Below are 26,333 nucleotides of genomic sequence, written 5' to 3'. Positions count from 1 at the left end.
TCTGCCAGCCTCCCAGGTAACCCAACTCTTGTTACCTGTGGTCTCGGGGAGGTGGGAGGAGGGCCCTCCATGTGGGAGGCAGCTGGGGTCAGCTGTACAAACCAAGGGAGGGGAGACTAGAAAGAGGAAAAGACAAAGTGGGAAAAATACAGAAGACCCTGGAGGGCCTCCTGGAAAGTGAACTTTTGCCCTAGTCTGCATCCTCCTATACCTCACATACGGCACAATGATAGTACTGTGACCCCAACTCCACTTTGTCCTGACCCCAGCACAGCTCCTTGTCCTTAGATGTGGAAATGATGGTGACGTCATACTTCCTGGAGGACTCAGTGTTTTAGGAGCAGGCACACACCCTGCACATAGACCCCTTTCACTTTGGTCCCATTAAGGCCAAACCTTACTGGGTGATGGGTGAGGGAGGTGAGTCAGCAGGGAGAAAATGAACAGCAGAATGAAAAGAGCAGAATGATAAATCCCATCCCTGGGCCCCTGTCTGGGGAAGGCAAGTCCTTCCTCCCAGGGCTGAGTCCTGGCATGCTCCTGTAAGAGAAGGATTTTGATTTTGTCACGGTGCTGACCCCTTCCCATGCTGACCCCTTCCCATCAACAGTTGTGAGCCCCTCAGCAGGCCTTTCCAAACTGACTCTTTACTCACAGTCGGCATCCTGTAGCCCCTGCTCAGAATGAAATCCTTAAAGGCACCTGTTCCATGAAGGTCTGCAAGTAACTCCTGAAAAAGGGTCCACACTTTAAAAAACCAGTCAACTGTCAGAAGCTTGATTTCATACTTGTCCTAATTAAAAGCACTTAGCTCTTTATCAAGTACCTCATTTTAAAGCACTTCCCTCTCATTTGGGAATGTGTGTAAGTAACATTCAAAAGTGATGACTATAAAGGCTTTCAAAAGATATCCAACATTCTCTCTTTTCCTATCCTTTTTCTTACCTTTGTATTAAGGATAAGAAACACAATTTATCAATTAGACAATTATTGACTGAGGATGTCTGGAATCTAATATATTTGAGATTAACAATTGTGACACTGTGATTTACAATAAGAAACACATATTTAGTCTTTTCTCATTCCTGGCACAGAGCTCCTAAAACCCTTGGAATTTCCTAAGTGATAAGAGCCATGAAGGTGAGAGTCTTTCCATATTCATAACAAGCCCCCTTCAGCCACACCAGAGTTTAATGAGGTGATTTTTGGAAAGCCCCTAGATAGCCACAAGATGGGGGCTGGTTATCAGGGAAACAGCCATGTGGGCAGAGGGTTGGCGCTTTCAGCTCTACCCCCAGCCTCCAGGGAGGAGCTGGAGGTTGAATTAATCGCCAACACCCAGTGAGTTAATCCATCATGCCTATACAATGGAGCCTCCATACAAACCCAAAGGAGGGGGTTTGGAGGGCTTCCAGGTTGCTGAACATGCAGAAGTTCTGGGAGGGTGGTGTACTTGGGAGAGGGCAAGGAAGCTCTGTGCCCCTTCCCACATACCTTGCCCTATGCATCTCTTCCATCTGGCTGTTCCTGTTTGTACCCTTGTATAATAAGCCAGTAATCTAGTAAGTAAACTCTTCTCCTAAGTTCTGTGAGCTGTTCTAGCAGATGATCAAACCCAAGGAGGGGGTTGTGGGAGCCTGTGATTTATAGCCAGTCAGCTAGAAGCTCAGGTGACAAGCTGGACTTGTCACTGGCCTCTGCAGTGGGGACAGTCCTGTGGGACTGAGCCCTTAACCTGTGGAAACTGGTGCTATCTCCAGGCAGGCAGTGTCAGAATTGAGTTAAATTGTAGAATTGAGAGCAGTAGAGGAAGGATCAGGAGTGTTTTCCTACTCAAGTATATTCTCAAATATATATATTCTCAAATTCTAGATCTCTAGATCATATATATATATATATATATATATATATACACACACACACACACACACACACACACAAATTTTATATATATACATTGTATATATATAAAATTTTAGATCTTAACTCCAAAGGGCATGATGATCAAAAAAGACTCGGTATTTTTAGGGTATTCATGCATTCATTTGGTTTTTTACTTTCACTTACTTGAATTTAAAATTTAGATGTGTAAGTTTACATGTATCACTGTAATTCAGTTCTTTAAGACCATTTCACCTTCCAAATGAACTCAGTCAAGAACAGTCAAAACTTATGTGTCCCCAGCAAAACAGCCATGTCATCTTAGTAACTGCCTCTTACCAGCCCCTTACAAGCACACCACTGTGACTGTGCCTTGTGAATTGGGGTGCACAGCCAAGGGGCACCACCTGAACTACACAAGACAATCAATCTCAGGATTACAAAAGTGTGATCATTAGAGAACAATTCCATTGTTTTAAATCCTAGCTGAGTCTAAATTGCCTGATAAATAATCTTTTACTGTAATAGTTTTATCAACCATAGTTCCAAAATTTAAATATTACTTCTTATTGATGAACTGACTATAACCATTTTGGCAAACATCTTAACTAGCTTTCACCATCAAGAGAAATATTTTTGTAAAATTCTTTAAGTATTAAAGAATTAGTTTTAAAAATGTATTTCTACACATCTTTTAAAAAACAACATAAAATAATAAAAATAAAAATTTAAATTCTAAAAAGAGAACTTCTGAGGGAGAGGAAGAGCTCATGCTTAGCATGCATGAGGTCCTGGGTTCAATCCCCAGTACCTCAATTAAAATAAAAAAATTTTAAAATAAATACATAAATAAAACTTCTGGACACCTTAAAACAAAAGTTTTGCAAATATTTTTATTTTTAAGTATTTAATTCATTGAGAATGATTATTTTTTAAAAGTGCAACTGGAATAGTTTCATGTTATGTATTAAACTCACATAGATAGGCAGCTACAAAAACCATACTCCAAGAAATTCTGCCTAATATGACTTAGTTATTTTGAAGCTTATATATAAGCATTTTGGGCTCATAAATTTGTGTCATGTCTCACATCGGAAAATAAGAATTTCATACCCAGTACTGGAAAAGATAAAAATGACCATCCTTCCTGTGTCAGCTTTCCAAACTAAAGGAGGCAGTTGGTGTATGATTTCTGACTGAATGAGGAGTCAGATTTTTATAGCATCTTTTGAAAATGCTATAACTTTTATAAAATGCAGAAAAACACTTATTTGAAGTGTTTTCACAATTTTATCTGGGAGAAGTTTTGGATCTGCTTATCCAGAGAACAGGTTCACAAATATTCTCAGCAGAGTCCTGTACAAGAATTGCGTCAACATTTCCTAATTTCCGGGACTACAGTGAGTATCTTCTTTCCATTAGATACTTGTAAACAAGAGATGGGCAGGCACAAAGCTTATCTGCAGTAAAATTAGAGCACATCCTTGTTTGTGTTTGTTGCTTTGTCATTTCAAACAGTGCTTACTTAACCTTTGTCCCTTCCCTCTCAGACAGATCCTGCAACTCTGCTGAACTGCATAAAAGTAGTTTCTTGATTGCAGTTTTGAATTCTTTAACATCCATTGCTGATGAAAAACAAATAAACAAAAAACCCGAGTTTCACATTTAGTTACTCAAAAAGAAACCATGACGTTATATCCATTTCCTACTGAGGTGGTCCAGAACCCTTTGAACAACCAATTTATCCATGGAATCAAGAATGATAGTACAATGAGTAGTTGCCCCATCTTTAGAGATCCTGTGTCTACCATGAAGGCAGGAGATTTCAGGTCTTGCTTATTACACATTCCACATAAAATGACTTGGCTTTCTCATTACTGAATTCAGTATGCAAGCTACAAGACCTTCAGGAGCCCCGGAGACTCTGACTTCAGTGTGAGGTGGCAGTTGCCCTGTGATCATCTTTAGCTCAGATGATCAAATCTCAGCATATGTACATACCTGTTCCTGTAGCTTCTTTTTGAAATTCCCATCCTGAGCTTGACGTAAGACCTTGGGGTCAACCAAAGGCTCATAGGCTCTTAGCTTTTTCCACAACTTGGTGTTCAGATACCATGCTCCATACCTCATCTTCACCCATTTCGGTTTATAAGGATTCTGTAGCAATAACATAATTCCCAATGTCATTAGTTTTTCTGGTCATTTCAATAAATCTAAGATTTAGCTTATGAAAGTGGTATAATTTATTTTTAATTTATGGTTACTCCTTGCCAAAATATTTTATGAATTTTCAGTATGCTTGGATTTACGAAGGTAACATGAAAAGCTCATGACTGAGAAAATAATGTGGTAGTGTAGCCTTTGGATGCAGACAAACCTGGGCTCAAATCCATCCTCCCCCACTTAGTAGCAATGAGTCCATGGACAAGTTACTTAAATTCTTCATTTGTAAAATGGAGATAATAATATCTACCCCATTAAGGAGACTAAAGGAGAGAATTACGTAAAGCAGCTAGAAATCATGTAAGAAGCACATATATCAGTGAAGGGTAATGAGCTTAAACAATACTCAGTCAACCAAAATGACAAGTTATTAGCCACACTATGAGCCCAGCTCTGTGCTCAGCCTTGTAGGTGGTACACTACTTTTGATCTGAATGCTATCTAACACCAGTCTCTTGCCTCTTTAATTGAAAGAAAGAGGGGGAAGAACAAGTGTCATTCCTTTCTTTGTCCCATTTCTCAGGAGTGCATCTGTTGGTTCGTAGCCCGGTGCCATGGACGCAATACCCACTCATCATGAAAGGAGGTCTAATGCTTGGGAAGGACAAAGAAACACGAAACACAGTGATCCTGCTCCTCTTTCTCATCACTCATGTTTAAACTATGAGGTAGAATGTGTGGGACCTTCTAGAGTCAAGCCAGATACACCTGCCTGAAGTAGAGAGGATGGGACAGAGCAGAGGTGAGGGAAATCCCTTCTCAGAGCTGGATTCAGCCTTACGATCCCTCCATTCCAAGCATACTGACCTCCTTGCTGTTTCTAGAGCACACCCCCCATTGCACTGCTTCCTCAGTGCCTTTGCACTCACCGGCCCCTCTGCCATAACACTCTTCCTCAAGATGCCCACGTGGCTCACTCTCTTATCTGTTTCATGTCATCTTTTGAGTAGTATCTTCCCTGACCACCCAATGCAAAACCTGTAACCGCCTCACAACACTGCTTGTCTTCTTTCTCTGCCTTGTTTTTCTTCTCAGCACCTATCATCATTTGATATGCTGTATATTTTTACGATTGTTTGCTCTCTTGCCTCTCACCCTCGAAAATGTAAGCTTCTGAGATTCTGCCCTGCTATGTCCCCCTGGCATCTAGAACAATACTTGGGACACAATAGGTGCTTAATAAAGATTTGCTGGATTAAAGTCAGGTTTCTTTTTTTAATTTTTATTTATTTTTTATTGAAGTATAATTGATTTAAAATGTGTTAGTTTCTGGTGTACAGCATAGTGACTCAGCTATAGAAATTTGTATATTCTTTTCATTATAGGTTATTACAAGATATTGAATATAGTTCCCTGTGCTATATATATGGTAGGACTTTGTTGTTTATCTATTTTATATATAGTAGTTTGTATCTGCTAGTCCCAAACTCCTAATTTATCCCACCCCTTCCCCCTTTGGTAACCATAAGTTTGTTTTCTATGTCTGTGAGTCTGTTTCTGTTTTGTAAATAAGTTCATTTGTATCATTTTTAGATTTCCACATGTAAATGATATCATATATTTGTCTTTGTCTGTAGAGTCAGGTTTCTTAACTTTGGCACTATTGACATTGGAGCTGGATAATTCTTTGTTGAGGGTGGAGGGAGGGATCTGTCCTATGCACTGTAGGATGTTTAGCAGCATTCCTCGTCTCTATCCACTAGATGCCAGTAGCTCCCCCCAAATTATGACAACCAAAAATGTCATCTCCAACATTAGGAGATATTAAAAAAAGACCCAAGTCAGACTTCTTGAGATGAAAATTATAATGTGTGAGATGAAAAATACACTGGCTGGAATTAGCAGCTGCTTAAACACTGCAGGAAAAAAAATTAGAGAATTTAAAGACATAGCAATAGAAACAGAGAAAAGAGAATCAAAAAACTGAACAGAGCAGCAATGAGCTGAGACAACTTCATGCAGCCTAATCACATGTAATTAGAGTCCTGGGAGGGGTCTGAGAGACAAAAAAAATTTTGAAGAAAACTTTTCCCTAATTTGTTGAAAACTATAAACCCACATATCAAAGAGGTTTAGCAAACCCCAAGCACAACATGAAGAAATAGCCACCGATGAGTGTAATAATCACACTAAATCAGTGACGAAGAGAAAATCTTAAAAGTATCCAAGAAAAAGCCAAAGATAAGAACAACGTACAGTATCCTATCAAAAACAACACAATCAAGAAGACAGTGGAGCAACATCTTTAAACAAACAGAACACTTTGAACTTAGAATTCTGTACCCACAAAAATACCTTTAAAAGTGAAGGCAGAATAAGAATATTTTCAGACATAGAAAACTGGGAGAATTCTTCACCAGCAGATCTACACTAGAAGTGTTAAAGGAAGTCCTTCAGGCGGAAGGAAAATGATACTATGTGGAAACCTATTTGAACTTTTGCATAGTGATCTTCTGTCTACCAGTCAAAAGTTCAATTTTGGCAATAACCACCATGCTTTATAAAGCAGCATTTGTGCAAGTGTTGGTAAATACAGGGAACTGAGCAATTTCATTTAGCCTAGATTCAGAGCCAGCAATGGTTCAGGCCCCATGTGCTTGAATCTCATGGGCATAATTTGCCTGTCCAGCACCATTTTGCATTTTACCCTTTAGAAAGGTGAGAGGAAAATGGAAAATTTAAAGTGCTGATATTAGTAATGGAATGCATAGCTTTCATAAACCTTATGCAACAGAGTCAAAGAAGGAAAACATCATAAGTGTAAGAAAGGTCAATTGATTATGTTCAATCATAAAGGACAAAGTTAATATGTCAAAAATATTGGAAATACAGTATCAAAGATGATGTGTAAAAGAGAGGGTAATTATTATCTTGAGTTGCAGAGAAATAAACTCTATAACCTCCCTTACCCCCAACCTCCCGCTTAGGCACTGAAGTCTGTTGTTGGACTGGCATGATTTGACTTTGTACATATATTTGCAGTAACACATTGTGTAGAAAAATACTTAGAGGCCCATAGTACTTCCCTTTGGAACACAGCATGTCTTTTCTCTTCTGTTTCCTTATTCTGTCTTCACAGGAAATTGGTACTGGGAGACAGAGCAATTTGTTAACTATCAGGCAAGCATGTGGTCAGAAATGATGGTTTGTGGCCAAAAAGACTTCTGTAAAAATTCAAGAATTCTTTGGACATAAAATAAACAGTGTTCATAACCATTAACTGCAGCATTTTACTCTTGCAATAATAAACTTTCATGCGTATTTCCACTGACCATTAAAATTTCAACCTAAAAACATAGATGTGTTTCAATATATAAAACACTTAAAGAGATTGTCTCAATACATAAAACACATGAAGAGAGAAATGATGACTATTTTTTTTTTCCTCACAAGCAAATTGTTGATATGAATGCAGTTTTTTTTTTTGTCTCAATACATAAAACACATAAAGAGAGAAATGATGACTATTTTTTTTTTCCTCACAAGCAAATTGTTGATATGAATGCAGTTTTTTTTTTTTAATGGAGGTACTGGGGATTGAGCCCCAGGACCCTGTGCATACTAAGTATGTGCTCTACCACTGAGGTATACCCCACCCCCCAAATGATGACTCTTTAGATATTAACAATAATGCTGAGTACCATATGCCTCATTTGTATAACTGATTTTGTTAGATGCATTAAATATTAATTCATGTAACAAATGTTTATTTATCTATTTTCTTATGAATATCTATTAAACATCAAAAAAATTCAAGAATTTTACTGAAAAAGGCCAGTGCCTTCTGAAGTACCAGAATTCAAGAAAATTTCAAACTTTAATACAATTTAATTTTCTTTGATTCTCAGTCTTCTCCCCTTTTCCAATTACCTGTGGTTTCTGAAGTCTCTGCTCATAGTCTAGTTTCTGGAAAAACTGTGGCTTCTGCAGTTTATTTAGCCCAATCCCTTTCTTTAGCTCCACAGGAACCTGGTTTGGTCTCATGGTGTGGAGCACATTATAGCTTGGTTTGCTCTGATAGTCAATGTCGAACTGTTTTAGGATGAACTCTTCATCAATGTTTGGGCTTCCCTGGAAGAATATCAAGGGCATGAGTCAAGGATAAGTGGCAAAATGCTCCTTGTTGCCTTCTTTAATCTAAGAGAAGTATTTGACCATGGCTGGAGGAGAGGTAGTTTAGAGGAGAGGTAGAAAATGCTCAGTCACCATTCATTGGAGGCAAGAAGTATTTGGAGTCTGGAGAGCTTTGTCGGTGCATTAAGAGACAGCACAGGACCTGCAAGAAGCTGTGAGTCCTGAGGGAAATAATGGGGCTGAGGAAAATTTAGTCTGTTCTATCAAAAGCAAACTTCTCCAACACTGTATAGCAGTGACACCTCTAGAGGTATTTTCCAGAAATGTCTAGAAATGTTAGTGTTTGTTCTGGCTACAGCCCCTTATAAAGGAAGATGCCACTAAGGAGAGTTACTCATTTTTCCCTGGGTTTCTCCCATGTATACTTGTTAATAAACTTCTGCTTGTTTTCTTCTTGTTATTCTGTCTTCTGTTATAGGGACCACAGAGAGAACTTAAAAGAGTAGAAGGGAAATTATTTTTCCCTCCTCTACAAACTAAACACAATCCCGCTTTGGAATATATAAGTCAGGGAACACAGAGAATGAGGCCATTAGCAACTGAAGCTGATGTTGGGGTGAAGTTTATAGAGCAGGGTCATGAAATAGAGTCAAGAGTATAAACTAGGATGATACAATAATGGAGCAGAAGTAGAGCAAGCAGAATCAATGAGGAAGAAAATAAACAGCATGGAATTACAGTATAAGCTAGTACTATAGAGAAAATACTGCAGGGTGATGTGATAGGGGCTGAGTTAGAATGACAGGTGAAGATGGGACCTTGGTCATAAGAGATTGAAAACAAAGCTGGTCGCCAGAGCAGCTAAACTATTATCCTAGGGTTCCTTAAATTTCCTGCCTCAAAAGAGGAACAGTCTCTAGCAGTAGGAATGAGAGAAGTAGGAAGACCGGGAATCAGGCAGTCCAGTCCAGCCAGATTGTAGGCAGGCAATGGTAGGACGAGCATCATCTACCTTGTCCAGCATCCCTTCTCCATCATCCTCTGGGGAGCCTCCCTCCCCTACTCTCAGTCAATCTGTTGCAGATGGGCTTGACACGCCCACCTCTTGGCCTCAGGTTAGACATGTGACCTGGACTAGCCAATGAGCATATTCCATCTCCTTACTCATAGTGGATAATTCAGGCACAGGTGTGACCAAGGTTAGTCCGGTAAGAGTAAGACCTGGACTTCTCCCTGTGGGAAAAAGGATTGCACTTTTCCCACCTCAGGTTGCTGCCTGGTGGAACATAAGCTTGGAAAGTTTTGTGGATACTTTTTGAATCTCTTAGGGAAAGACTACAGGAAAGTGTAGTCAGATAGAGGAGAGCAGCCAAGTGATAGGGTGAGCACCTAAAAACATTTTAGCACCCAGATCCAACTATACCTGGAGCTCCTAATACCTCTGGATAGTTCCCTTTTCTCCTTTCATTCAGTCTGAATTATATTTGAGTCACTGGTCAATGAAGTAGTCCTAAATAATACATTGACTAAAACTGACTAATGCATTCAAAAAGTGAGGGAGGGGCATTGAAAATTCTAGAACATCTTAAATCCAGGAAAAAGCATCAGGAATCTAGACTTCTACAAGGACTCAGGAACAGGAATAGGTAACTTAAAAAGTTCTTGGAAAGAGGGCAAGAAAAGAACTTGATAACCGAGTCATAAGTCTCTTCATGTCAGATACTTTTTGTAAAGGCTGTAGTCAAGCACAGCTGCCCAAGTCCTTATCGATAAATATAACAGAAAAATGAGTTAAGGAAGGAGTGAAGGACAGAGAGAAAAGAAGGTCCAGACACTGAAATGAAAAATTAAACTATGAAACAGTGGGGTGGGAGAGATGGAGAGATGGCACCTGAAGGGTACACATTCCCACTTATAAGATGAATAAGTTCTGGGAATCTAATGTCCAGTATAATGACTATAGTTAATAATACTGTATTATATACTTGAAAGTTGCTAAGAGAGTAAATCTTCAATGTTCCCAACACACACACACACACACACACACACACACACACACACACACACACACAGAGGTAATTATGTGAGGTGATGGATTTGTTAACTAACCTTTTTGTGGTAATCATTTTGCAATAATACATGTATCAAATCATCACACTATACCTTAAACTTACACAATGTTACATGTCAATTAGATCTCAGTAAAGCTAGGGGAGGAAAAGAGAGTCACTTAAAAAATACATGAAACAACAGCAATGTGACATATGAGCAATAAACATTCAAACACTGGCTGCAAGCTTCGAACTTTGCAGAAATTTCATCTGCAAAAAAAAAAATCTATTTTAAATGATGGGAAAGTCAAAATATTCCTTTATGACTTTTTGACTTAGTTTATATTCAAACACTGTTTTTAACAAAAGCAATTTTAATCTTGACTTTAAAAAGTAGATTGTAAGTATTACTACTAACTTACAAAAGTAGTAGCCCAGTTGCAGAAATCACTAACTCCTTTACGCACATTTTCGTGGAGAAGCGGACCATCTTTGTGGAGCAAATCTGTTTCACTTGGCTTCTTTTCTTCATAAAGCCATTGGCCTGAATGTGACATAGGAGTCTTCTTGGGACTAAAAATAATGAGATCATCAAAGAATTACAATATAAGACACTATGAATCCAAGTGGATTATAAATAGCGTCTTGGAGAAAGGAGATCATAATGCAAGTATTTCTAGCAGTCTCTTGCAAGCTCATCCAAGTTATTTAATTTTTCAAAGATCATATTCTCATTATCAATATCATAAGGACAAGTATAGGGAGAAGGTATAGCTCAGTGGTAGAGCACATGCTTAGCATCCACAAGGTCCTGGGTTCAATCCCTGGTACCTCCATTAAAAAAAACAGACAATTATATCAAAATTATTTAGAACAATTAAAACCTATACAGCTCTTTATCATGGTAAGTTGATTTTTTTAAAACTTATGAGTACCATTTACTAATATGCCAGGTAAAAACCCAAATTACAGCTCTTGGAATCTGCTGAAACCTTAGACAATCTTGACAAATAGACATGCTTGACTTCTTTCTCCCTCAGCCCTAGAATCCATCCCATGAATAAATCTGGTAGATTTTAAACTCTCCTCTGAACTGTTGCAAAAGGCTCCTTGCTGGTGTCTCTGCATCTTCTCTTAAGGCCCTGACAGCCCATCCCTAATCCATTCTCTACACTGTGACCTAAAATGTTATTTCAAAATGTAAATCTGGTCTTCTCAAATGCCACTACGCTTCATCCTGGATTAAGCCTCTTCAATAGCTTCTCTTCAAAAATTGAGGTAAAATTCACATACCATAATATTTACCATTTCAAAGTATACAATGCAGTGGCTTTCATACATTTACAGAGTTGTGCAACCATCACCACTACCTAATTCTGGAACATCTTCATCACCAACAAAAAAGCCCCATCACCAGTAACAGTCACTTATCATCCCCCACATTCTCTCTTCTCCTGAAAACCACTAATCTACTTTCTGTTTCTAAGGATTTGCCTATTCTGGACATTTTATCTGAATGGAACCATATAATATATGATCTTCTGTATTTGGCTTCTTTCACTTAGCATAATATTTTCAAGTTTCACACATACTGTAGCATGTGTCAGTAGTGTATTCCTTTTTTATGGCTGAATAATATTCCATTGTGTGGCTAGACTGCATTTTGTTTATCCATCATCAGTTGATGGACACTGGAGTGTTGCCACTTTTCGGCTATTGTAAATAATGCTGCTATGGACATTCAGGTATAAATTCTTGTGTTCAATAGCTTCTTGTTACTCCTCCAGGTAACTAACTCCAAGTAACTCCTCCAAGATCTAAGTCTTAGTTTTCAAGGCTCTTCATCACCTGTTCCTTGCCTGTCTTTCCAGATGCTTCTGGAACTTCCACTCTTCCTTACTCTCTGAGTTCCAGCTGTAGTGGCCCTCTCTCAGTTCCATGAATTTATCACGCTCCCATCCAGCCACAGGGCCTCTGCCCATGTACATGTTCCATCTGACTGCAGCGCCTTCTCCAATCCCTCATCGCCCTTATGTCGCCCACATACCTCCCTTCCTCAGGGAGCCTGTCCCCAGAGCACACACATTACACAGAGCACACAGTGCCTTTTATTCATAACACCCATATATTAACTCATCCATCCATCGATTCAAACATTTATTAGGCAATAACTATGTATCAGGGACTATTCTAGGCATTAGGAGTCAGTTGTGAATAAAATTAAGACCCTGCCCTCATAGAGCTTACAATTGAGTGGGGAGAAACAGATAGGAAAGAGGTACACAAATAAATACTAGGTGATTATAAGTGATATAAAGAAAAATAAAATGGGGCAGGAAGAATATAGAGTGATGACAGGAGGCTTTTTATTTATACAGAAAACACCTCTCTACTAAAGTGATATTTGAGCAGACCCAAAAGAAGAAAGGGAACAAACCATGTAGATATCAAACAACACAGATACTGGGAAGACAAGAACAGCACATGCAAAGGCCCTGAGGTAGGTGCCAAGTGTGTACAAGAAACACAAAGAGGCCAGTGTGACTGAAGAGGAGTGTGACTGATAGAGTAGTAGAGAATGAGGCTTGAGATGTAACAGGAACCTGATCATAAGGGACTTCAGAGGAAAGTGTAAGGACTTTGGATTTTACTCCAAGTAAGCAATTGGAAAGTTTGACATAGGACTGACACTATCTGACTTAAATGTTTTACAGAATCACTTTAGCTACTGTGCAACACATAGATTGAAGTAGAGGGTGAAGGCTGGGTGGAGGCCGAGACAGTCAGTAAACTATTCCAATAGTGCAGGCAAGAGATGATAGAATCTTGGAATAGACTGACAGTAGTAGAAGAGGTGAAATTCTACATCTATTTCAAAGGTAAAGCCATTAGGATTTGTTGGCAGGTCACAACTATTGTTTCAAAAGCCACAGAATGAGGTACCACCTCACACCAGTCAGAATGGCCATCATTCAAAAGTCCACAAATGATAAACGTTGAAGAGGGTGTGGAGAACAGGGAACCCTCCTACACTGTTGGTGGGAATGTAGTTTGGTACAACCATTATGGAAAACAGTATGGAGATTCCTTTAAAAACTAAAATTAGACTTGCTATATGATCCAGCAATCCCAGTCCTGGGCATATATCTGGAGAAAACTCTAACTGGAAAAGATACATGCACCCCAGTATTCAAAGCAGCACTATTTGCAATAGCCAAGACATGGAAACAACCCAAATGTTACATCGATAGATGAATAGATAAAGAAGTATATGTATGTACGTACACACACACACACACACAATGGAATACTACTTAGCCATAAAAAAGAATGAAATAATGCCACTTGCTGCAACATGGATGGACCTGGAGACTGTCATTCTAAGTGAAGAAAGTCAGAAAGAGAAAGAAAAATACCTTATGATATCACTTATATGTGGAATCTAAAAAAGGACACAAATGAACTTATTTATAAAACAGAAACAGACTCACAGACATAGAAAACAAACTTATGGTTACCAGGAGGAAAAGTGTGGGTGGGGGGATAAATTGAGAGCTTGAGATTTGCAGATACTAACTACTCTATATAAAATAGATACACAACAAGTTTCTTCTGTATAGCTCAGGGAACTATATTCAATATCTTGTAGTAACCTATAATGAAAAAGAATATGAAAAGGAATATGTATATATATGTATGACTGAAACACTATGCTGTACACCAGAAATTGACACAACATTGTAAATTGACTATACTTCAATTTAAAAAAAAAATTTTTTTAAGCCAGGGAAAAATGGAGTTACTATTTACTGATCTGAAGAAGACAGAGTAGGTTTGGGGAAGAAATCAAGAGTTCAATTTGGACTTGTCGAGTCTGAGATGCCAATTCAAGTGCAAATGTTAAACATCTACACATAGATGGACTGGATGAGGTCACTTAGGTGTGTGTAAACATGCAGAAAAGAAGATGTCAGAGACTGATGCGCTCCAAGGTTAAATGGAAGGTGAGGGAGGACCAGCAAAGAAAACTAGGGAGAGAGCCATGAAGCAGAAGGAGAACCAAGAAAGAGGATGCTCCAGAGGCCAAGTGGAAAAGTGTTTCAAGAAAGAAGACATCACCAACTGTGTCCACTGCTACTGATACACCAAATGGTGATCACTGAGAACTGATTAGGTAGCATAGAGGTCAGTGGTGATCTTGACCAAGGGGAGATCCAGTGGAGTGCTGATTGCTGTGAGTTCAGGGAAAGAATGAAAAGAGGAAGTGAGTGCACATACCTCTTTCAAGGAGCTTTGCTCTAAAGTGAAGAAAAGACTGAATAGTCAAAGACAGTTTGTTTTTTTTTAAGATGGGAGATATTACCTCATATCAGTGAGAGGCTGATAGTAGCTCCCAAAGAGATCATGTGCTGATCCTTGGAACCTGTAAATGTTACTTTATTCGGAAAAAGAGTCTTTATAGGTATGATCACATTAAGGAGCTTCTGATGGGAATATCCTGGATTATCAGTGTGGGACCTAAGTGCCATTGCAGTGTCCTTATAAGAGAGAGGCAGAGGAAGAATGACAGGCACACCAAGGAGAAGGTGATGACAGAGCAGCGAGAGACTTGAAGATGCTTCCCTTGAAGATGGGAGTGATACAGCCACACTCCAAGTAATGCCAGCAGCCACCAGGAGGGGAACATGGCCCTGCCAATACTTTATTTCTGCACAGTATTGCTGATTTCAGATTTCAGGCCTCCAAAACTGTACGATAATAAATTTATGTGGTTTAAGCCATTCAGTTTGTGTTACTTTGTACAGGAGCCATAGGAACCTAAGAAGACGACTGATAGAAAAACTCACCGTTATATAATTATACATTGATTTTTGTGGTACAATCATTTATTAACACATTAATTTTGTTCATTTCTTCTATACGTTTACCTTCTTTCCTTTTAAGTAGATGACCCATTAGTTTGAAATTTCTTGCCCTGGAGATTTTTGCTAGATTGACTTCACTGCCTAAGTTAAAGGCAGATCCTATATTGTATAGAAACCCAAGGTCATTGAAGTAATTATGTAGGTGTTGTGGATGGGATGGGAAGAGAGGGGTAGGGTATAGAGTGCAGCAAAAGCAGCAAGAATTGAGGGAAAGAAGAGTCCCAAAGACCAGAAAGAAGTTAAATATCATTCCCATAATTACTGGAGACCTATCCCACTTTCTTACGCTAAAATAATGACCATGATTGAATGTTTGCTGTTCAGAGGGATGAGGGCTTCAGGTCAGCTATAAGTAGAAATAAAAGAAAAGTAGTATTTTACAAACATATGGCTTTGTGAACAAAGACTCATGCCCCTGGTATTTCATGCTTTCTTCCACACCAGTCTATGATCGGCACGAGGACAGGGGTCCTAACCTGTTTATCACTGTGTCCTCAGAACATAGCATTACCCATGACCCACAGTAGGTGCTTAGAAAGTACTGTTGGTCTTTTCACATAGAGAGAACTAGCCAATGGTTCCCTGAGGGTCAAGAATTCAAAGATGCTCACAGGACCACACTGACTCACACTGTTGGAGTCTCCAAGGGGACCCCCTACTTATAACACTCCTTCCTCTTCCCCACCCACGTTCTGAGCACTGAAAAATAATACAAAGAGCAAAGACAAAAGCCAAAATGTTACCTTTATTACTGGCAGCAGCCATATTGGAGTACCTGGGCTCAGGTCCAAGAGGACTTGCTAACAGAAACCCAGAAATAGGCAGACTGTCCTACCCAGGTCCCAGCGGGGTGGACCAGGGTGGGGCTCCCCTCAAGAAGGAAGGAGCAGAGGAGAATTTGTGCTTCTCTGGGCCATCTTGCTTCCCAGTAGAAGGGCACTGAGATGGGTGTGCCCAGTTGTTCTCCCCAGATTTACCAGGGGTACACTGAGGGGCCAGAACAGTGGGGTTCCTGCCACCTTGGGGCTCACCCTAACCAACATGTATAATTTAATCAGTGGATCCTCTCTCCGTCCACCTCCATGAAGGTAACTCTTGTGGCTAGCAAATCTCTGATAAGTTGTCTGGGTGCTGAGGATGGGCTGGTCTCCAGTTCACCCACACTCTTCAGTGCCCGCCCGTGACGCCATTAATTTCAAAAGTCAAGTGCATAGCTCAAATCTGTTTGTATTGAGTATACTTATCATTGCCTTTACATTTTAAATTAAACGTGAATGGGGGAAATGAGAGTATGATACAAAAGGGTTGTTTCGATGAAAATTAAGCTTGGTTCTTTGGAAAGGTTCAATGAAGGTGGCATTACTGATGTAGTTTATGCAAAAAAATGATGACTGGGAACTCCAAGCAGCAGACCCACACTGCAGAAAAAAAAGGATTTATAGTAAAAGACCAGCAAGGTAAAATAAAGGTAAGACCAGGGTAAAATAAAAATGTGTCAAGTACTTAAATATCATCTTCCATAATTCCCTCTATTAATTTTTTTTTTGGTTATTCAACTGACTACTGATTCCAATCATGCTAAATAGGCTTCTGCTACAGATAATTCAAAATGCCCCTGGGGGTCAATCAATCGGGTTTCCTGCAGTTTTTCTCTTTTCTCAACTGTTCTAGAGTCACATGGACACAGCCATTTTTGCTGCATTGTCGGATAATTCATATCCATTTCCGAAATAAACACTATTCAGGGTGGGACCCAAGGCTCTTTCCCTCCTCCTTGAGAACTTAGTCAATTTGCTCCTCTTAGTCATTTTAAAGATTCTTAATTATTCCCAAAATAGTCTAAAGATGAGAAGCTTTGAGATGATAAACGTAGTCACTGACTTACATTGGTTCAACTTAATGATTTTTTGACTTCACAATGGTGCAAAAGCAACATTCATCCAACAGAAAATGTACTTCGAATTCTGAATCTGGATCTTTTCCCAGGCTAGCAATACGCAGTAATGGTACTCCTTCCTGATGCTGGGCAGAGGCAGTGAACTGCAGCTCCAGGTCAGCCATATGATCACGAGGGGAAACAGCCAACATACTTCCAACCATTCTGGATCCTCACAACCGTCCCGTTTCTCACCTTCAGTCCAGTATTCAATAAATTACTTGAGATATTCAACACTTTATTATACAGTAGGCTTCATGTTAGATGACTGTGCCCAACTGTAGGCTAATGTAAGTGTTCTGAGCATGTTTAAGGTTTGCCAGGCTAAGCTATGTGGTTTGGTAGGTTAGGTGTGTTAAATGCATTTTCGACTTAGGATGTTTTCCATTTACCATGGCTTTATCAGGATATAACCCACTGTAAGTCAAGGAAGATCTCTACTAGAATGTTTCATTAGAGGACAGGAATGAGTGAGAGGTTACGAACGATACTTACGGTTCCAGGGTAGAACGTTTTTTAAAAAGTTTTGTAGGTTCCTTCACTCTTTTCGTGATGCCTTGACAATAAGCCCATGTGTCCTCCAGCTTCTGTTCAGGATCCAGCATGTCCAGCACCTTTAATAGGAGCTGCAAACAGAAAACAGCGTTGGAGGGGAGAAAGATGTGTTGAAAATGGGGTCCCTTGATTCTGACACAGAACAGGTCTACTCGCTCCTTTGCTTTTCCTTTCCAGTTGGTCAAAGCCATTCAACAATTTCAGTGCAAGTACCATGCTGATTGCTGCTGGTAAACGTCCATCACTTAGACATTGGCTTTGCAGCCGTTTACTGAAGTTCTATCTCCTCTTGATGGAACACTGCCTCTGGGCCCCCTCGACCCCAGCTGAGGAAGGTGCCTCAAGAGGATTTCTGAGTCTTGACTGCCCGCCATCCGTTCTTCCTCTTACGAGTAACAGTATCTAGATTTTTTCTTTGGAGAATCTCCTCTCCTTCCACTCTCAGCCCTTGTGGTCTGAAGTGGCCTGACTGCTCCACAGGTCAGTCCACAGGTTGGCCAAGCCAGTCAGGCCCACAGTGACTGGCTTAGGAATAGGTACAAGACCTAAGTGATACCCAGGGAAATTGGGTTACGGAATTTTGCTGGAATCATGAAAAAAGAGGTGTTGTTTTTCTGGGTGAAATTTGCATCTACAGCTGCTGTTGGCATCATAGCACCACAAGAAGAGATCCTGCTTCAGAAGGAAGCCAACACGTCTATTTGAGGGGGTCAGACGTGGGCATAAGAGCCACAATCCCACGTACCCTCTAAGGATGAGAGCTAACAATCCCTTTGTCACGGACTCAAAAGCTCTGGCCTGAATGAGGCAGTGAAGGAAAGCCCCAGGGGGCAAATCATTGACTAGAAATTCCAGTTGTCCTTTCTATAGGCTTCCCTGACACTGATCATTCATTCATTCATTCATTCATTCATTATCCATAAATATTTACTGAGTGTCTACCATATGCCAGGTTTTGGTGGCACACAGTGAAAGACACAGTTAAATCCCTGCCCTGGAAAGGCCCTGCCCTTATAGAACTTTTATTCTAGCGAGGAGCCCAGTGCTGGCAACGGCTCTGATGGAAATAGATCATGGTAAGGGATAGAGGACGAAGGGAGAAGGGAAATGTTGTTTTATACAGGCCTCTCCAATTAGGAAATATTTGAGGAAAGAGCTGAAGGCAGTGACGGTGAGCCAGGCAGACTTCTGGGGGCAAGTGCTCCAGACACAGGAACTGAGACCTGAACTGGACAAGCTTGTTCATGTCTGCAGAGCAGCCAGGAGGCCAGAGTGGCTGCCCCAGGGTGAGCGACGGCAGAGGAGTGGGCAGTGAGGTTGGTGAGGCAGCAAAGCAGGGGCTGGGTAGAGTGCAGGACACGCAGGGCATTTCAGACCACGGCAACGACTTCACTCGGAGTGAGAAGCTTTGAGCAGAGGAGTTGACCTTCCCAACAACTGTCACGCTCGCTGACATGGAACTGACTGTGGAAGTGGGGCCGGGGGAGGGTAGAAGGCACCATTAGTTCCCTGCCCAATATCCATTCTGTCCACTTTACTTAAATCTAACAAAATTTTGTTTAGATTTTGTTCAGTGCTGCAATGCCCAACCAGGAAACTCCATTTTCTAGACTCCCTAGCAGCTGGGAGTAGTCCGCTGAATGAGATGTTTACTGGGAAAGCTATTCTTTGCCTAATTAAAAGACAGCATCAGCCGGCTTTAACCTTTGCCCCTTCCCCTTCTTGTTTGAAAAAGAGACCAAAACACCCCCAGATGCCTACAGGTGTGGAAGCCATTTTGAGCTATAAGGACAAGAGACACATGCTAAGGATATTGGAACTGAAAGTTAAAAAATGCCTGGGACGTTGGTGACATAATGGAGCTGCTGCTGCCCAGCCCTAGTCCTGACAGTTTGGTGAATTTCCTGGTAACATTTCAGGTGCTCATGTGCCTTCTGTCCATCAGTTAATAATTTCTATGGACACCTCCTAAGACCAGGCTGAAGTGACAGAAGCAAGACTGAACAATTCCTAAGCAGACCAGTTGAACTTCAGGGGTAAAGAAGTCAAACATGTCTGGTTTGCTGGGACTTTATGAGTCGGACAGCATCACAGGAAGCACAGGGAACCGCGGGTGTGTTGCTGCCATTTGTATTTCCTGGGGGCAGAGAGAGGAAGGCTGCTCCAAACCCCAGGAGAACCCTCACCCCCGGGAGACATTCATCATCCTCTCCACCCTATAAATATGATCCCCCAGGAGGGAACTCCTCAGGCATCTAAGGAGCAATGTTCTCCAGGCCCCACTGAAGCCTGCCCACAACCCTGGGACAGGTCACCTCTGCAGGCATGTCTTCTTCCAGATCTGGGTAGAGAGCCAAGGGGTGTGGGGTCAGCTGGGCCTCCACGTCCACCAGGAATGCCTTCCGTGCCTGCTGGGCTGGCGAGAGCTTGGAACACAGGGCTGCATCCCTGGGCAGCATGTTGTGCCTCCTCTTTGGGGTAGGTCGGGGAGCTCTGTGGTAAATCTTGGGGAGAAAGCCCTCCGCCAGGCCCCGGGTGATCGGATCTTCGCAAGGCGGGCAGCCTTTCCTGAAGTCATCCAGCCCCGTTCTCACAAACCTCCACTGCCGGCTGTTCAGGGAGGTGGGACACGTCAGCCCGCTCTTGTGCTTCATGAAGCTCTTAGAAGGCAGATTCTCTTTGTACCTGAAAGGCAACATGCCCTGAGGTATGGACCACAAGGGTCAGGTGGGAGGAGATTGTGAGGAGGCTGGCCTTCACCTGTTTTGAGGAGGAGAGGTGGGGGAAGAGGGTCATGAGGAGAAGGTTGATTCATGGCACATTATAACTAGTCTCCTGTTTTATTTCTTTGTTGTGTTAGCTTCAGGTGTACAGCAAAGTGATTGAGTTATATAAATACATAGGTCTATTCTCTTTCAGATTCTTTTCCATTATAGGTTATTATAAGATACTGAATATAGTTCCCTGTGTTATAAAGTAGGACCCTGTTCTCTACCTATTTTATATACAGTAGTGTGTATATGTTAAAATTTATCCCTCCCTCCTTTCCCTTTTGGTAACCATAGTTTTCTATGTCTGTGAATCTATTTCTGGTTTGTGAATATGTTCATTTGTGTCATTTTTTTTAAGATTCCACATGTAAGTGATATCATATGCTATTTCTTTCTCTGGCTTACTTCACTTAGAATGACAGTCTCCAGATCCATCCATGTTGCTGCAAATGGCATTATTTCATTCTTTTTTATGGCTGAGTAGTATTCCATTGTATATGTACATACCATATTTTCTTTATCCAGTCGTAGACAGTTAGGTTGCTTCCATGTCTTGGCTACTGTAAATACTGCTGCTATGAACATGCTATGAACATTGGGGTGCATGTATCTTTTCAAAGTAGAGTTTTCTCTGACGTGTATTCTTAATTTATGTAAATGGCACTACTCTGTTACTTGTTTACCAAGCATGATATTATAAAGGACCATCTGTGTCACTATGTGTAAATCTAATCCATTATTATCAACTACTATCTCCACCGTCCATCTATCCATTCTCTTTGTGAAGGATACTCACAAGCTGGGGCCCCTCCTAGGATGCTTTCTTATCTTTTAAAGGGACACAGTGCAGTGGGAAGAAGCTGGTTCCTGGTGACAATTCAACCCTAACTAACTGAATGACCTTCACACGTCATTTAACCTCTGTGGGCCTCAGTTTCTCCTCTAAACTCAGGGTGGGTCATAGGGTGCATACTAGCTGTTTGTGGGCTGCATCAGGCCCAGAAGCCTGTTGTTTGTCCCCTTTGTGTTTTAAGAAGAATCATAATAGTTAATATGTATTGAGAACTTTCTAACAGGCACCATTCTAAGTGTTTTACATATATTAACTTATTTAAATCTCAAAACAATCTGACAAAGTAGGTACCGGTATTATCCCCATTTACAGATAAGAAAATGGAGGCACAAAGAAGCTCAAAAACAAAGCAAACACTTGTCAAAGGTCTGACAGCTAAGAAATGGGAGAGCTGGGATTTTAATGCAGGTAGTGTGATTCTGGAGAATGGTGTTTAACCACTACACTAGAATTTCTGACATATAAAAAAGTTCACATAAACAGTCTGGAACAAAAATCAGGAACTCTGGGAACACTGAGTCTACCTTTCTATGGAGCCACAATTGGTATCATGACTGCCATCTTTAGACAAGTCCTGTCCTCTCTTAGTCACAGTCTCCACCACTCCCTATTGCCTGCTTCATCATTTCTTTACTCATCAGGCCCCTGATTGCACTGAATAGTTAGCATTAAGACAAGATGGAAGAGGTAGCTGGGAATATAGGAAAGAAAATGAGAGCAGTTCCTAGATAATCTAATATATCCAGCCATTGCCAAGGTCAGGACTTGGAAACTGAGCACCTTAATGGCAGGTCACTCATTGTCCTAATACATCACACTGCCCTAGTCAGATATTACTATAGTATTGGTGTCTTTCCTTGAAGTCTTTTCCACTTCCAGGCCCCTTTCATCTATAATGACTCGTTACACCAAATCTGCGCCTTGCTGTATTCATCCTTAGAGGCACAAAACATTTTTAAGAGATTCCAGCTTGATCCCTATTCTTTTCTTGTGAGTCCTAGAAACTTCTTGCTTGTTGTGCATACACATGTGTGTTTTAAGGGCTTAATCCATCTCTACTGTGAAGATCTGGATGAAAGGACACAAAAACATGAATTTATGAAAAGTTCCTCTTTGCAATTAACAAATCACTCTTAAGTAGCTAAGTGGTGGGGATGTTGAAATTCCATCTAACCTTGAGATTTGATGACCCACTCAGCATGACCTATTAGCAAGTTACCCTCCACAGTATTAAATACTTTTACAAAGTCTGTTTTCCACACATTTACAACTAATTCAAACATCCAAGCACTTCATAAAATCAAATCTGATAACCAATAGTTTTACTTAAGCAGAGTCATACAACTCAAAATGGGGACAGTGTGGCAGGTAACTCAAGCCTCATAGAATGTTAGATTTGGTAGAAACACTGAAAGAAATCTAGTCCACCTTCCTCACTTTGCAGTGAGAAAACTGAGTTCCAAAGAAGTGAATAAAGCAATAGTCTGGCTGGAGGGCTTCCCACTACCCCACTTTGCCTCTCACAGCTGATAAACTTACCTCTCTGCATTCTGTTAAGTTCATGAAAAATTTTGCTTGACCTAGAAAATAAAACTCAAACATTTTTTTCTAAACATTGACTATTTTCACAGTCACTATATGATACATCAATACTGCCATCTTTAAGAATAGCAAAAGAGTACTGGGCATTTATCCTGAACAAATGCAAACTTATGTTCACCCAAAAACCTGTACACAAATGTTAATAGTAGCATTATGTGTAATAAACTAGAAACAACCTGAATGTCCTTCAACAGATGAATAGATAAACAAACTGTGGTACATCCATACCATGAAATACTACTCAGTTGTAAAAATGAACTATTGATGCACACAATGTCTTGGATGGCTCTCAAGGGCTTTATGCTGAATGAAAAAGAGCCTATCTCAAGAAGTTTTATACTGTATTACTCTATTTATCTAACATTCTCAAAAGAACAAAATTACAGAAATGGAGAACAAATTAGTGGTTGCCAAGTGTTGTGGGGAGGAAAATGAGTGATGGTGAGGTGTAGCATGAAGTGGTTCCCTTGTGGTGAGGAAACAGTTTTATATCTCGATGTTATACATATGACAGTATTTTGCAGAACTACACGCGCGCACATGCACACACACACACACATACACACACACACACAACACACACACACACGTACAAGTAAAAACTGGTGAAATTCAAGTAAAATCTATAGTCTTCCATATGTGCCAGGAAATCTGCTTTGGTAATGTGCTATCCTTATGCAAGATGGTACCACTGGAAGCAACTGGAGGAAAGGTACATGGGACCTCTGCACTAATTCTGCACTTTCTTGTGAATCTATACTTATTTCAAAACAAAAAGTTTGAAAATGGGGTGGGGAGGTTTTCAAAGAGTTCACAATTGCTAACATGTATATGTGCATGTGCATATATGTGGCAGTAACTGCTTTACATGTGCTGTGCTGGTTAAGGTTCACAACAATCCTATAAAGCTGATTTCTTTTATTGTCCGCATTTTACAGTTAAGAAAACTGAGCCCAGAAAGCGCAACTAACTTGCCTAGAGTCACCAGGCAAACAAGAGGAGAACTGGCCATCAACTCCTGCCTTTCTGATCTAGACTTTGGAATCTGAACCACCATATCGTGCTCCCTCCAAGAGAGCCGAATTCCGTTCTCATAAATAGCTCAAGGAATCAGCAAAGACAAAAAGCCTCGAATTCTTTCCCTGTGGCGCTGCCACTAACCATTCAGAACGGCAGCAGACCACCCCAGTACTCAGGCACTCCCTAGACACGGGCTCGACTCGGCCACAGTCACCAACTAGGTGGCCAAAGGCTTCAAGCGCAGCAGACCCCTCACACTGGATGGAGGATCCCGCTGTCTAACCGAAGAAGGCTGGGTCGCCGGCTAAACTAGCCTCCGCAGAGGACTGTGACCATCACTTTCCCATCCGGAATAGGTATGTTAATCTACATCCCCTGGCGGGGGTGGGGGGTGGGTGGGGGGGTGTGAGGATAACAGAAAAAAATTGTCCTTGGCAGCGAGGAGGGTCGCGAGCTGGTTATTTTATATTATGATCATTTAAGTGCGGGGACCCGGAGGAGGAAAGGCCGCCAGGCCCTCCATGACCACCCCTCAGCCCCCAACCCCCGCGAGCACAGGGTGCTGGCGCCCCCACGCGGCACGGGCAGGATGCACCTTCCCCCGGGCGCGCGCTTACCAGGGCCTGCAGTCCACCGCCACCGGCACCCGGGCCCGCGGCGCGGGCGGGAATAGCCGCCCGCGGTCAGCCATGGTGCCCCGGCTGCCCACCCGGTCCCCGGTGGTGCGTGTTCCCCGCCCTCGGGTCGCTAGGAGACCGCGGAGCTGTGCTCTGCCCAGACTCGCCTGGAGCGCGGAGCAGCCCAGGCGCCCCCCCCCCCCCCCCGCGCAATCTGGCTGATCCCGGAGAACACGCGGCCCCTGGGCGCCCCTGCGCCCTGCAACCGCGGCGCACCCTAGCCTTCTAACCAGCGCCCGGGGCGTGGATCGTGGTAGGGGAAGCGCGAAGGATCAGGTTCTTGGTTTAATTCTGTTTTAATCTGTTGGAAAGGCTTGTTCATTGTTTTTTCTGCTCACTACTGTTTCAAAAAATGTGTTGTTGAAGAAAGGATGAAAGCCGCTGGAGAAAGAGCAAGAGTGGAAAGGGAGGGAGAGGAATAGCCTGATTTCTAATGTTGGGAAGGCCTTTTAGTCCGGATTTTTTTTCTGGAAATCCTGGCACTCCGTGAGCCTCACCGCCTCTGTAAATCGAGCGCTGCTTAGTGGTGTCTAGCTCGTCACCAGCTGCTTTCCAGAGTCCCTTCCAGCCCTTGTGTTGATTCTTTTGCCTCGACACTCACCAGCCCTTGTGTTGATTCTTTTGCCTCGACACCTCAGCCATGAAATTGCCATCTTGTTGGCTCTGATAGGCAGATGCCCACGTAAATATGGATTGCATGGGGATGTACTTTGGGTTTGCTGAGTTCTCTTGCTACTTCTGGTGTTCTTGATTGAAATAGGAAGCGTTGCTTCTAAAGGAAGTGAAGCAAAAACATCCCTCCCCAAATTATTGCAGTTAAATTGTGTGTGTCATGGTGGGATACTTTTTGTAGTCATTTGAAGATGAATCTTCTCTTCGAAGTCTCTGGGAATAAATTAGCTTCACCTTTGGGCACCTGTTAAGTATCTGGATTGTCGTAAAGGTGCCTTGGCTGGTACTAGTTCCCGCATCTTCACTTGCTGTGGGGGTTCAGCTGCCTTTTCTGGGCACAATGGAAAGCCCTGGAGTCCCACTACCTTAAATAAATCACAGTTATGCCTCTTCATAATTATTCACCCCCAGGCACAGTTGCTTAAATTTGTTTCAGGTTCATTATTTCCTAGTCTGAAAATGGGGGAAATAATAGTATCTGCCTATAGGGTTATTGGGAAATTCAATAAGATAATGAATGTAAAGCATTTAATGCAGTGCTGGCAAGTAAGAATCCCTCAGTAACTGTTGAGTATTGTTATTATCTCAGCTGTGAACTGGGGATGGTAATATTTGCCTGACTACTTCACAGAGCTGTTGTAGAAGAGTCAGTTAAAGGAGAAAGCTATGGATATAGTCATGATAAAGAGCGCGATTAGTTGTTTTTATTATCTTTGATAATATCTTTAATATTAGTTTGTTTGACTGCAAATTCAGGCTTTTATGACTTTGAGGAAGGAAGATTTCTCGATAGGACTGAGGGTAAGGGTCATGTCCACCTTGCTGCTAGTACTGTGCCTGGCACACAGTAGGTACTCTGTGGTTGCCATGCTAGGCACTGGCGATGCAATAGGGAATAAAACAGACTTGTCTTTGTCATCTTGTTACTTAGTTTCTAGTGTTTGTTGCCTGGATTAATAAGAAACCACCTATTTTCATGATTCTTGCATCCTCATAAGTTGATATTTGCTCCATATAGTAATTTTGATTTCATATCTGGTAGAAAATAAGTAAGATTCTTTTTATTTCACCACATTCCGTACCTTAATTACAG

The 26,333-nt window shown here is 41.4% G+C and overlaps 1 protein-coding gene across 2 annotated transcripts in view; it reads right to left on the bottom strand.

Annotated features, from left to right (window-relative positions):
- FAM47E (family with sequence similarity 47 member E) overlaps window positions 1-24,829 on the bottom strand; it is a 28,945-nt gene extending 4,116 nt beyond the window's left edge. The window contains exons 1-8 of one of the 2 annotated variants that reach the window (XM_074345527.1): window positions 24,509-24,829; window positions 19,961-20,330; window positions 17,586-17,716; window positions 10,697-10,802; window positions 7,975-8,175; window positions 3,883-4,038; window positions 656-730; window positions 402-540 (exon numbers count right to left, since the gene is read on the bottom strand). In XM_074345527.1, coding sequence (XP_074201628.1) covers window positions 402-540; window positions 656-730; window positions 3,883-4,038; window positions 7,975-8,175; window positions 10,697-10,802; window positions 17,586-17,716; window positions 19,961-20,330; window positions 24,509-24,582 — 1,252 coding nt within the window. In that variant the 5' untranslated portion in view covers window positions 24,583-24,829. Of the gene's footprint in view, window positions 1-401; window positions 541-655; window positions 731-3,882; window positions 4,039-7,974; window positions 8,176-10,651; window positions 10,803-17,585; window positions 17,717-19,960; window positions 20,406-24,508 lie in introns of both variants that reach the window. The other variant, XM_074345532.1, reaches the window with a different exon arrangement.
- Window positions 24,830-26,333: the final 1,504 nt, after the last annotated feature.

Source organism: Camelus bactrianus, chromosome 2 (assembly GCF_048773025.1).
Source record: "Camelus bactrianus isolate YW-2024 breed Bactrian camel chromosome 2, ASM4877302v1, whole genome shotgun sequence".
Lineage (NCBI taxonomy): Eukaryota > Metazoa > Chordata > Mammalia > Artiodactyla > Camelidae > Camelus > Camelus bactrianus.
This window is presented reverse-complemented; position numbering and strand designations above follow the sequence as displayed.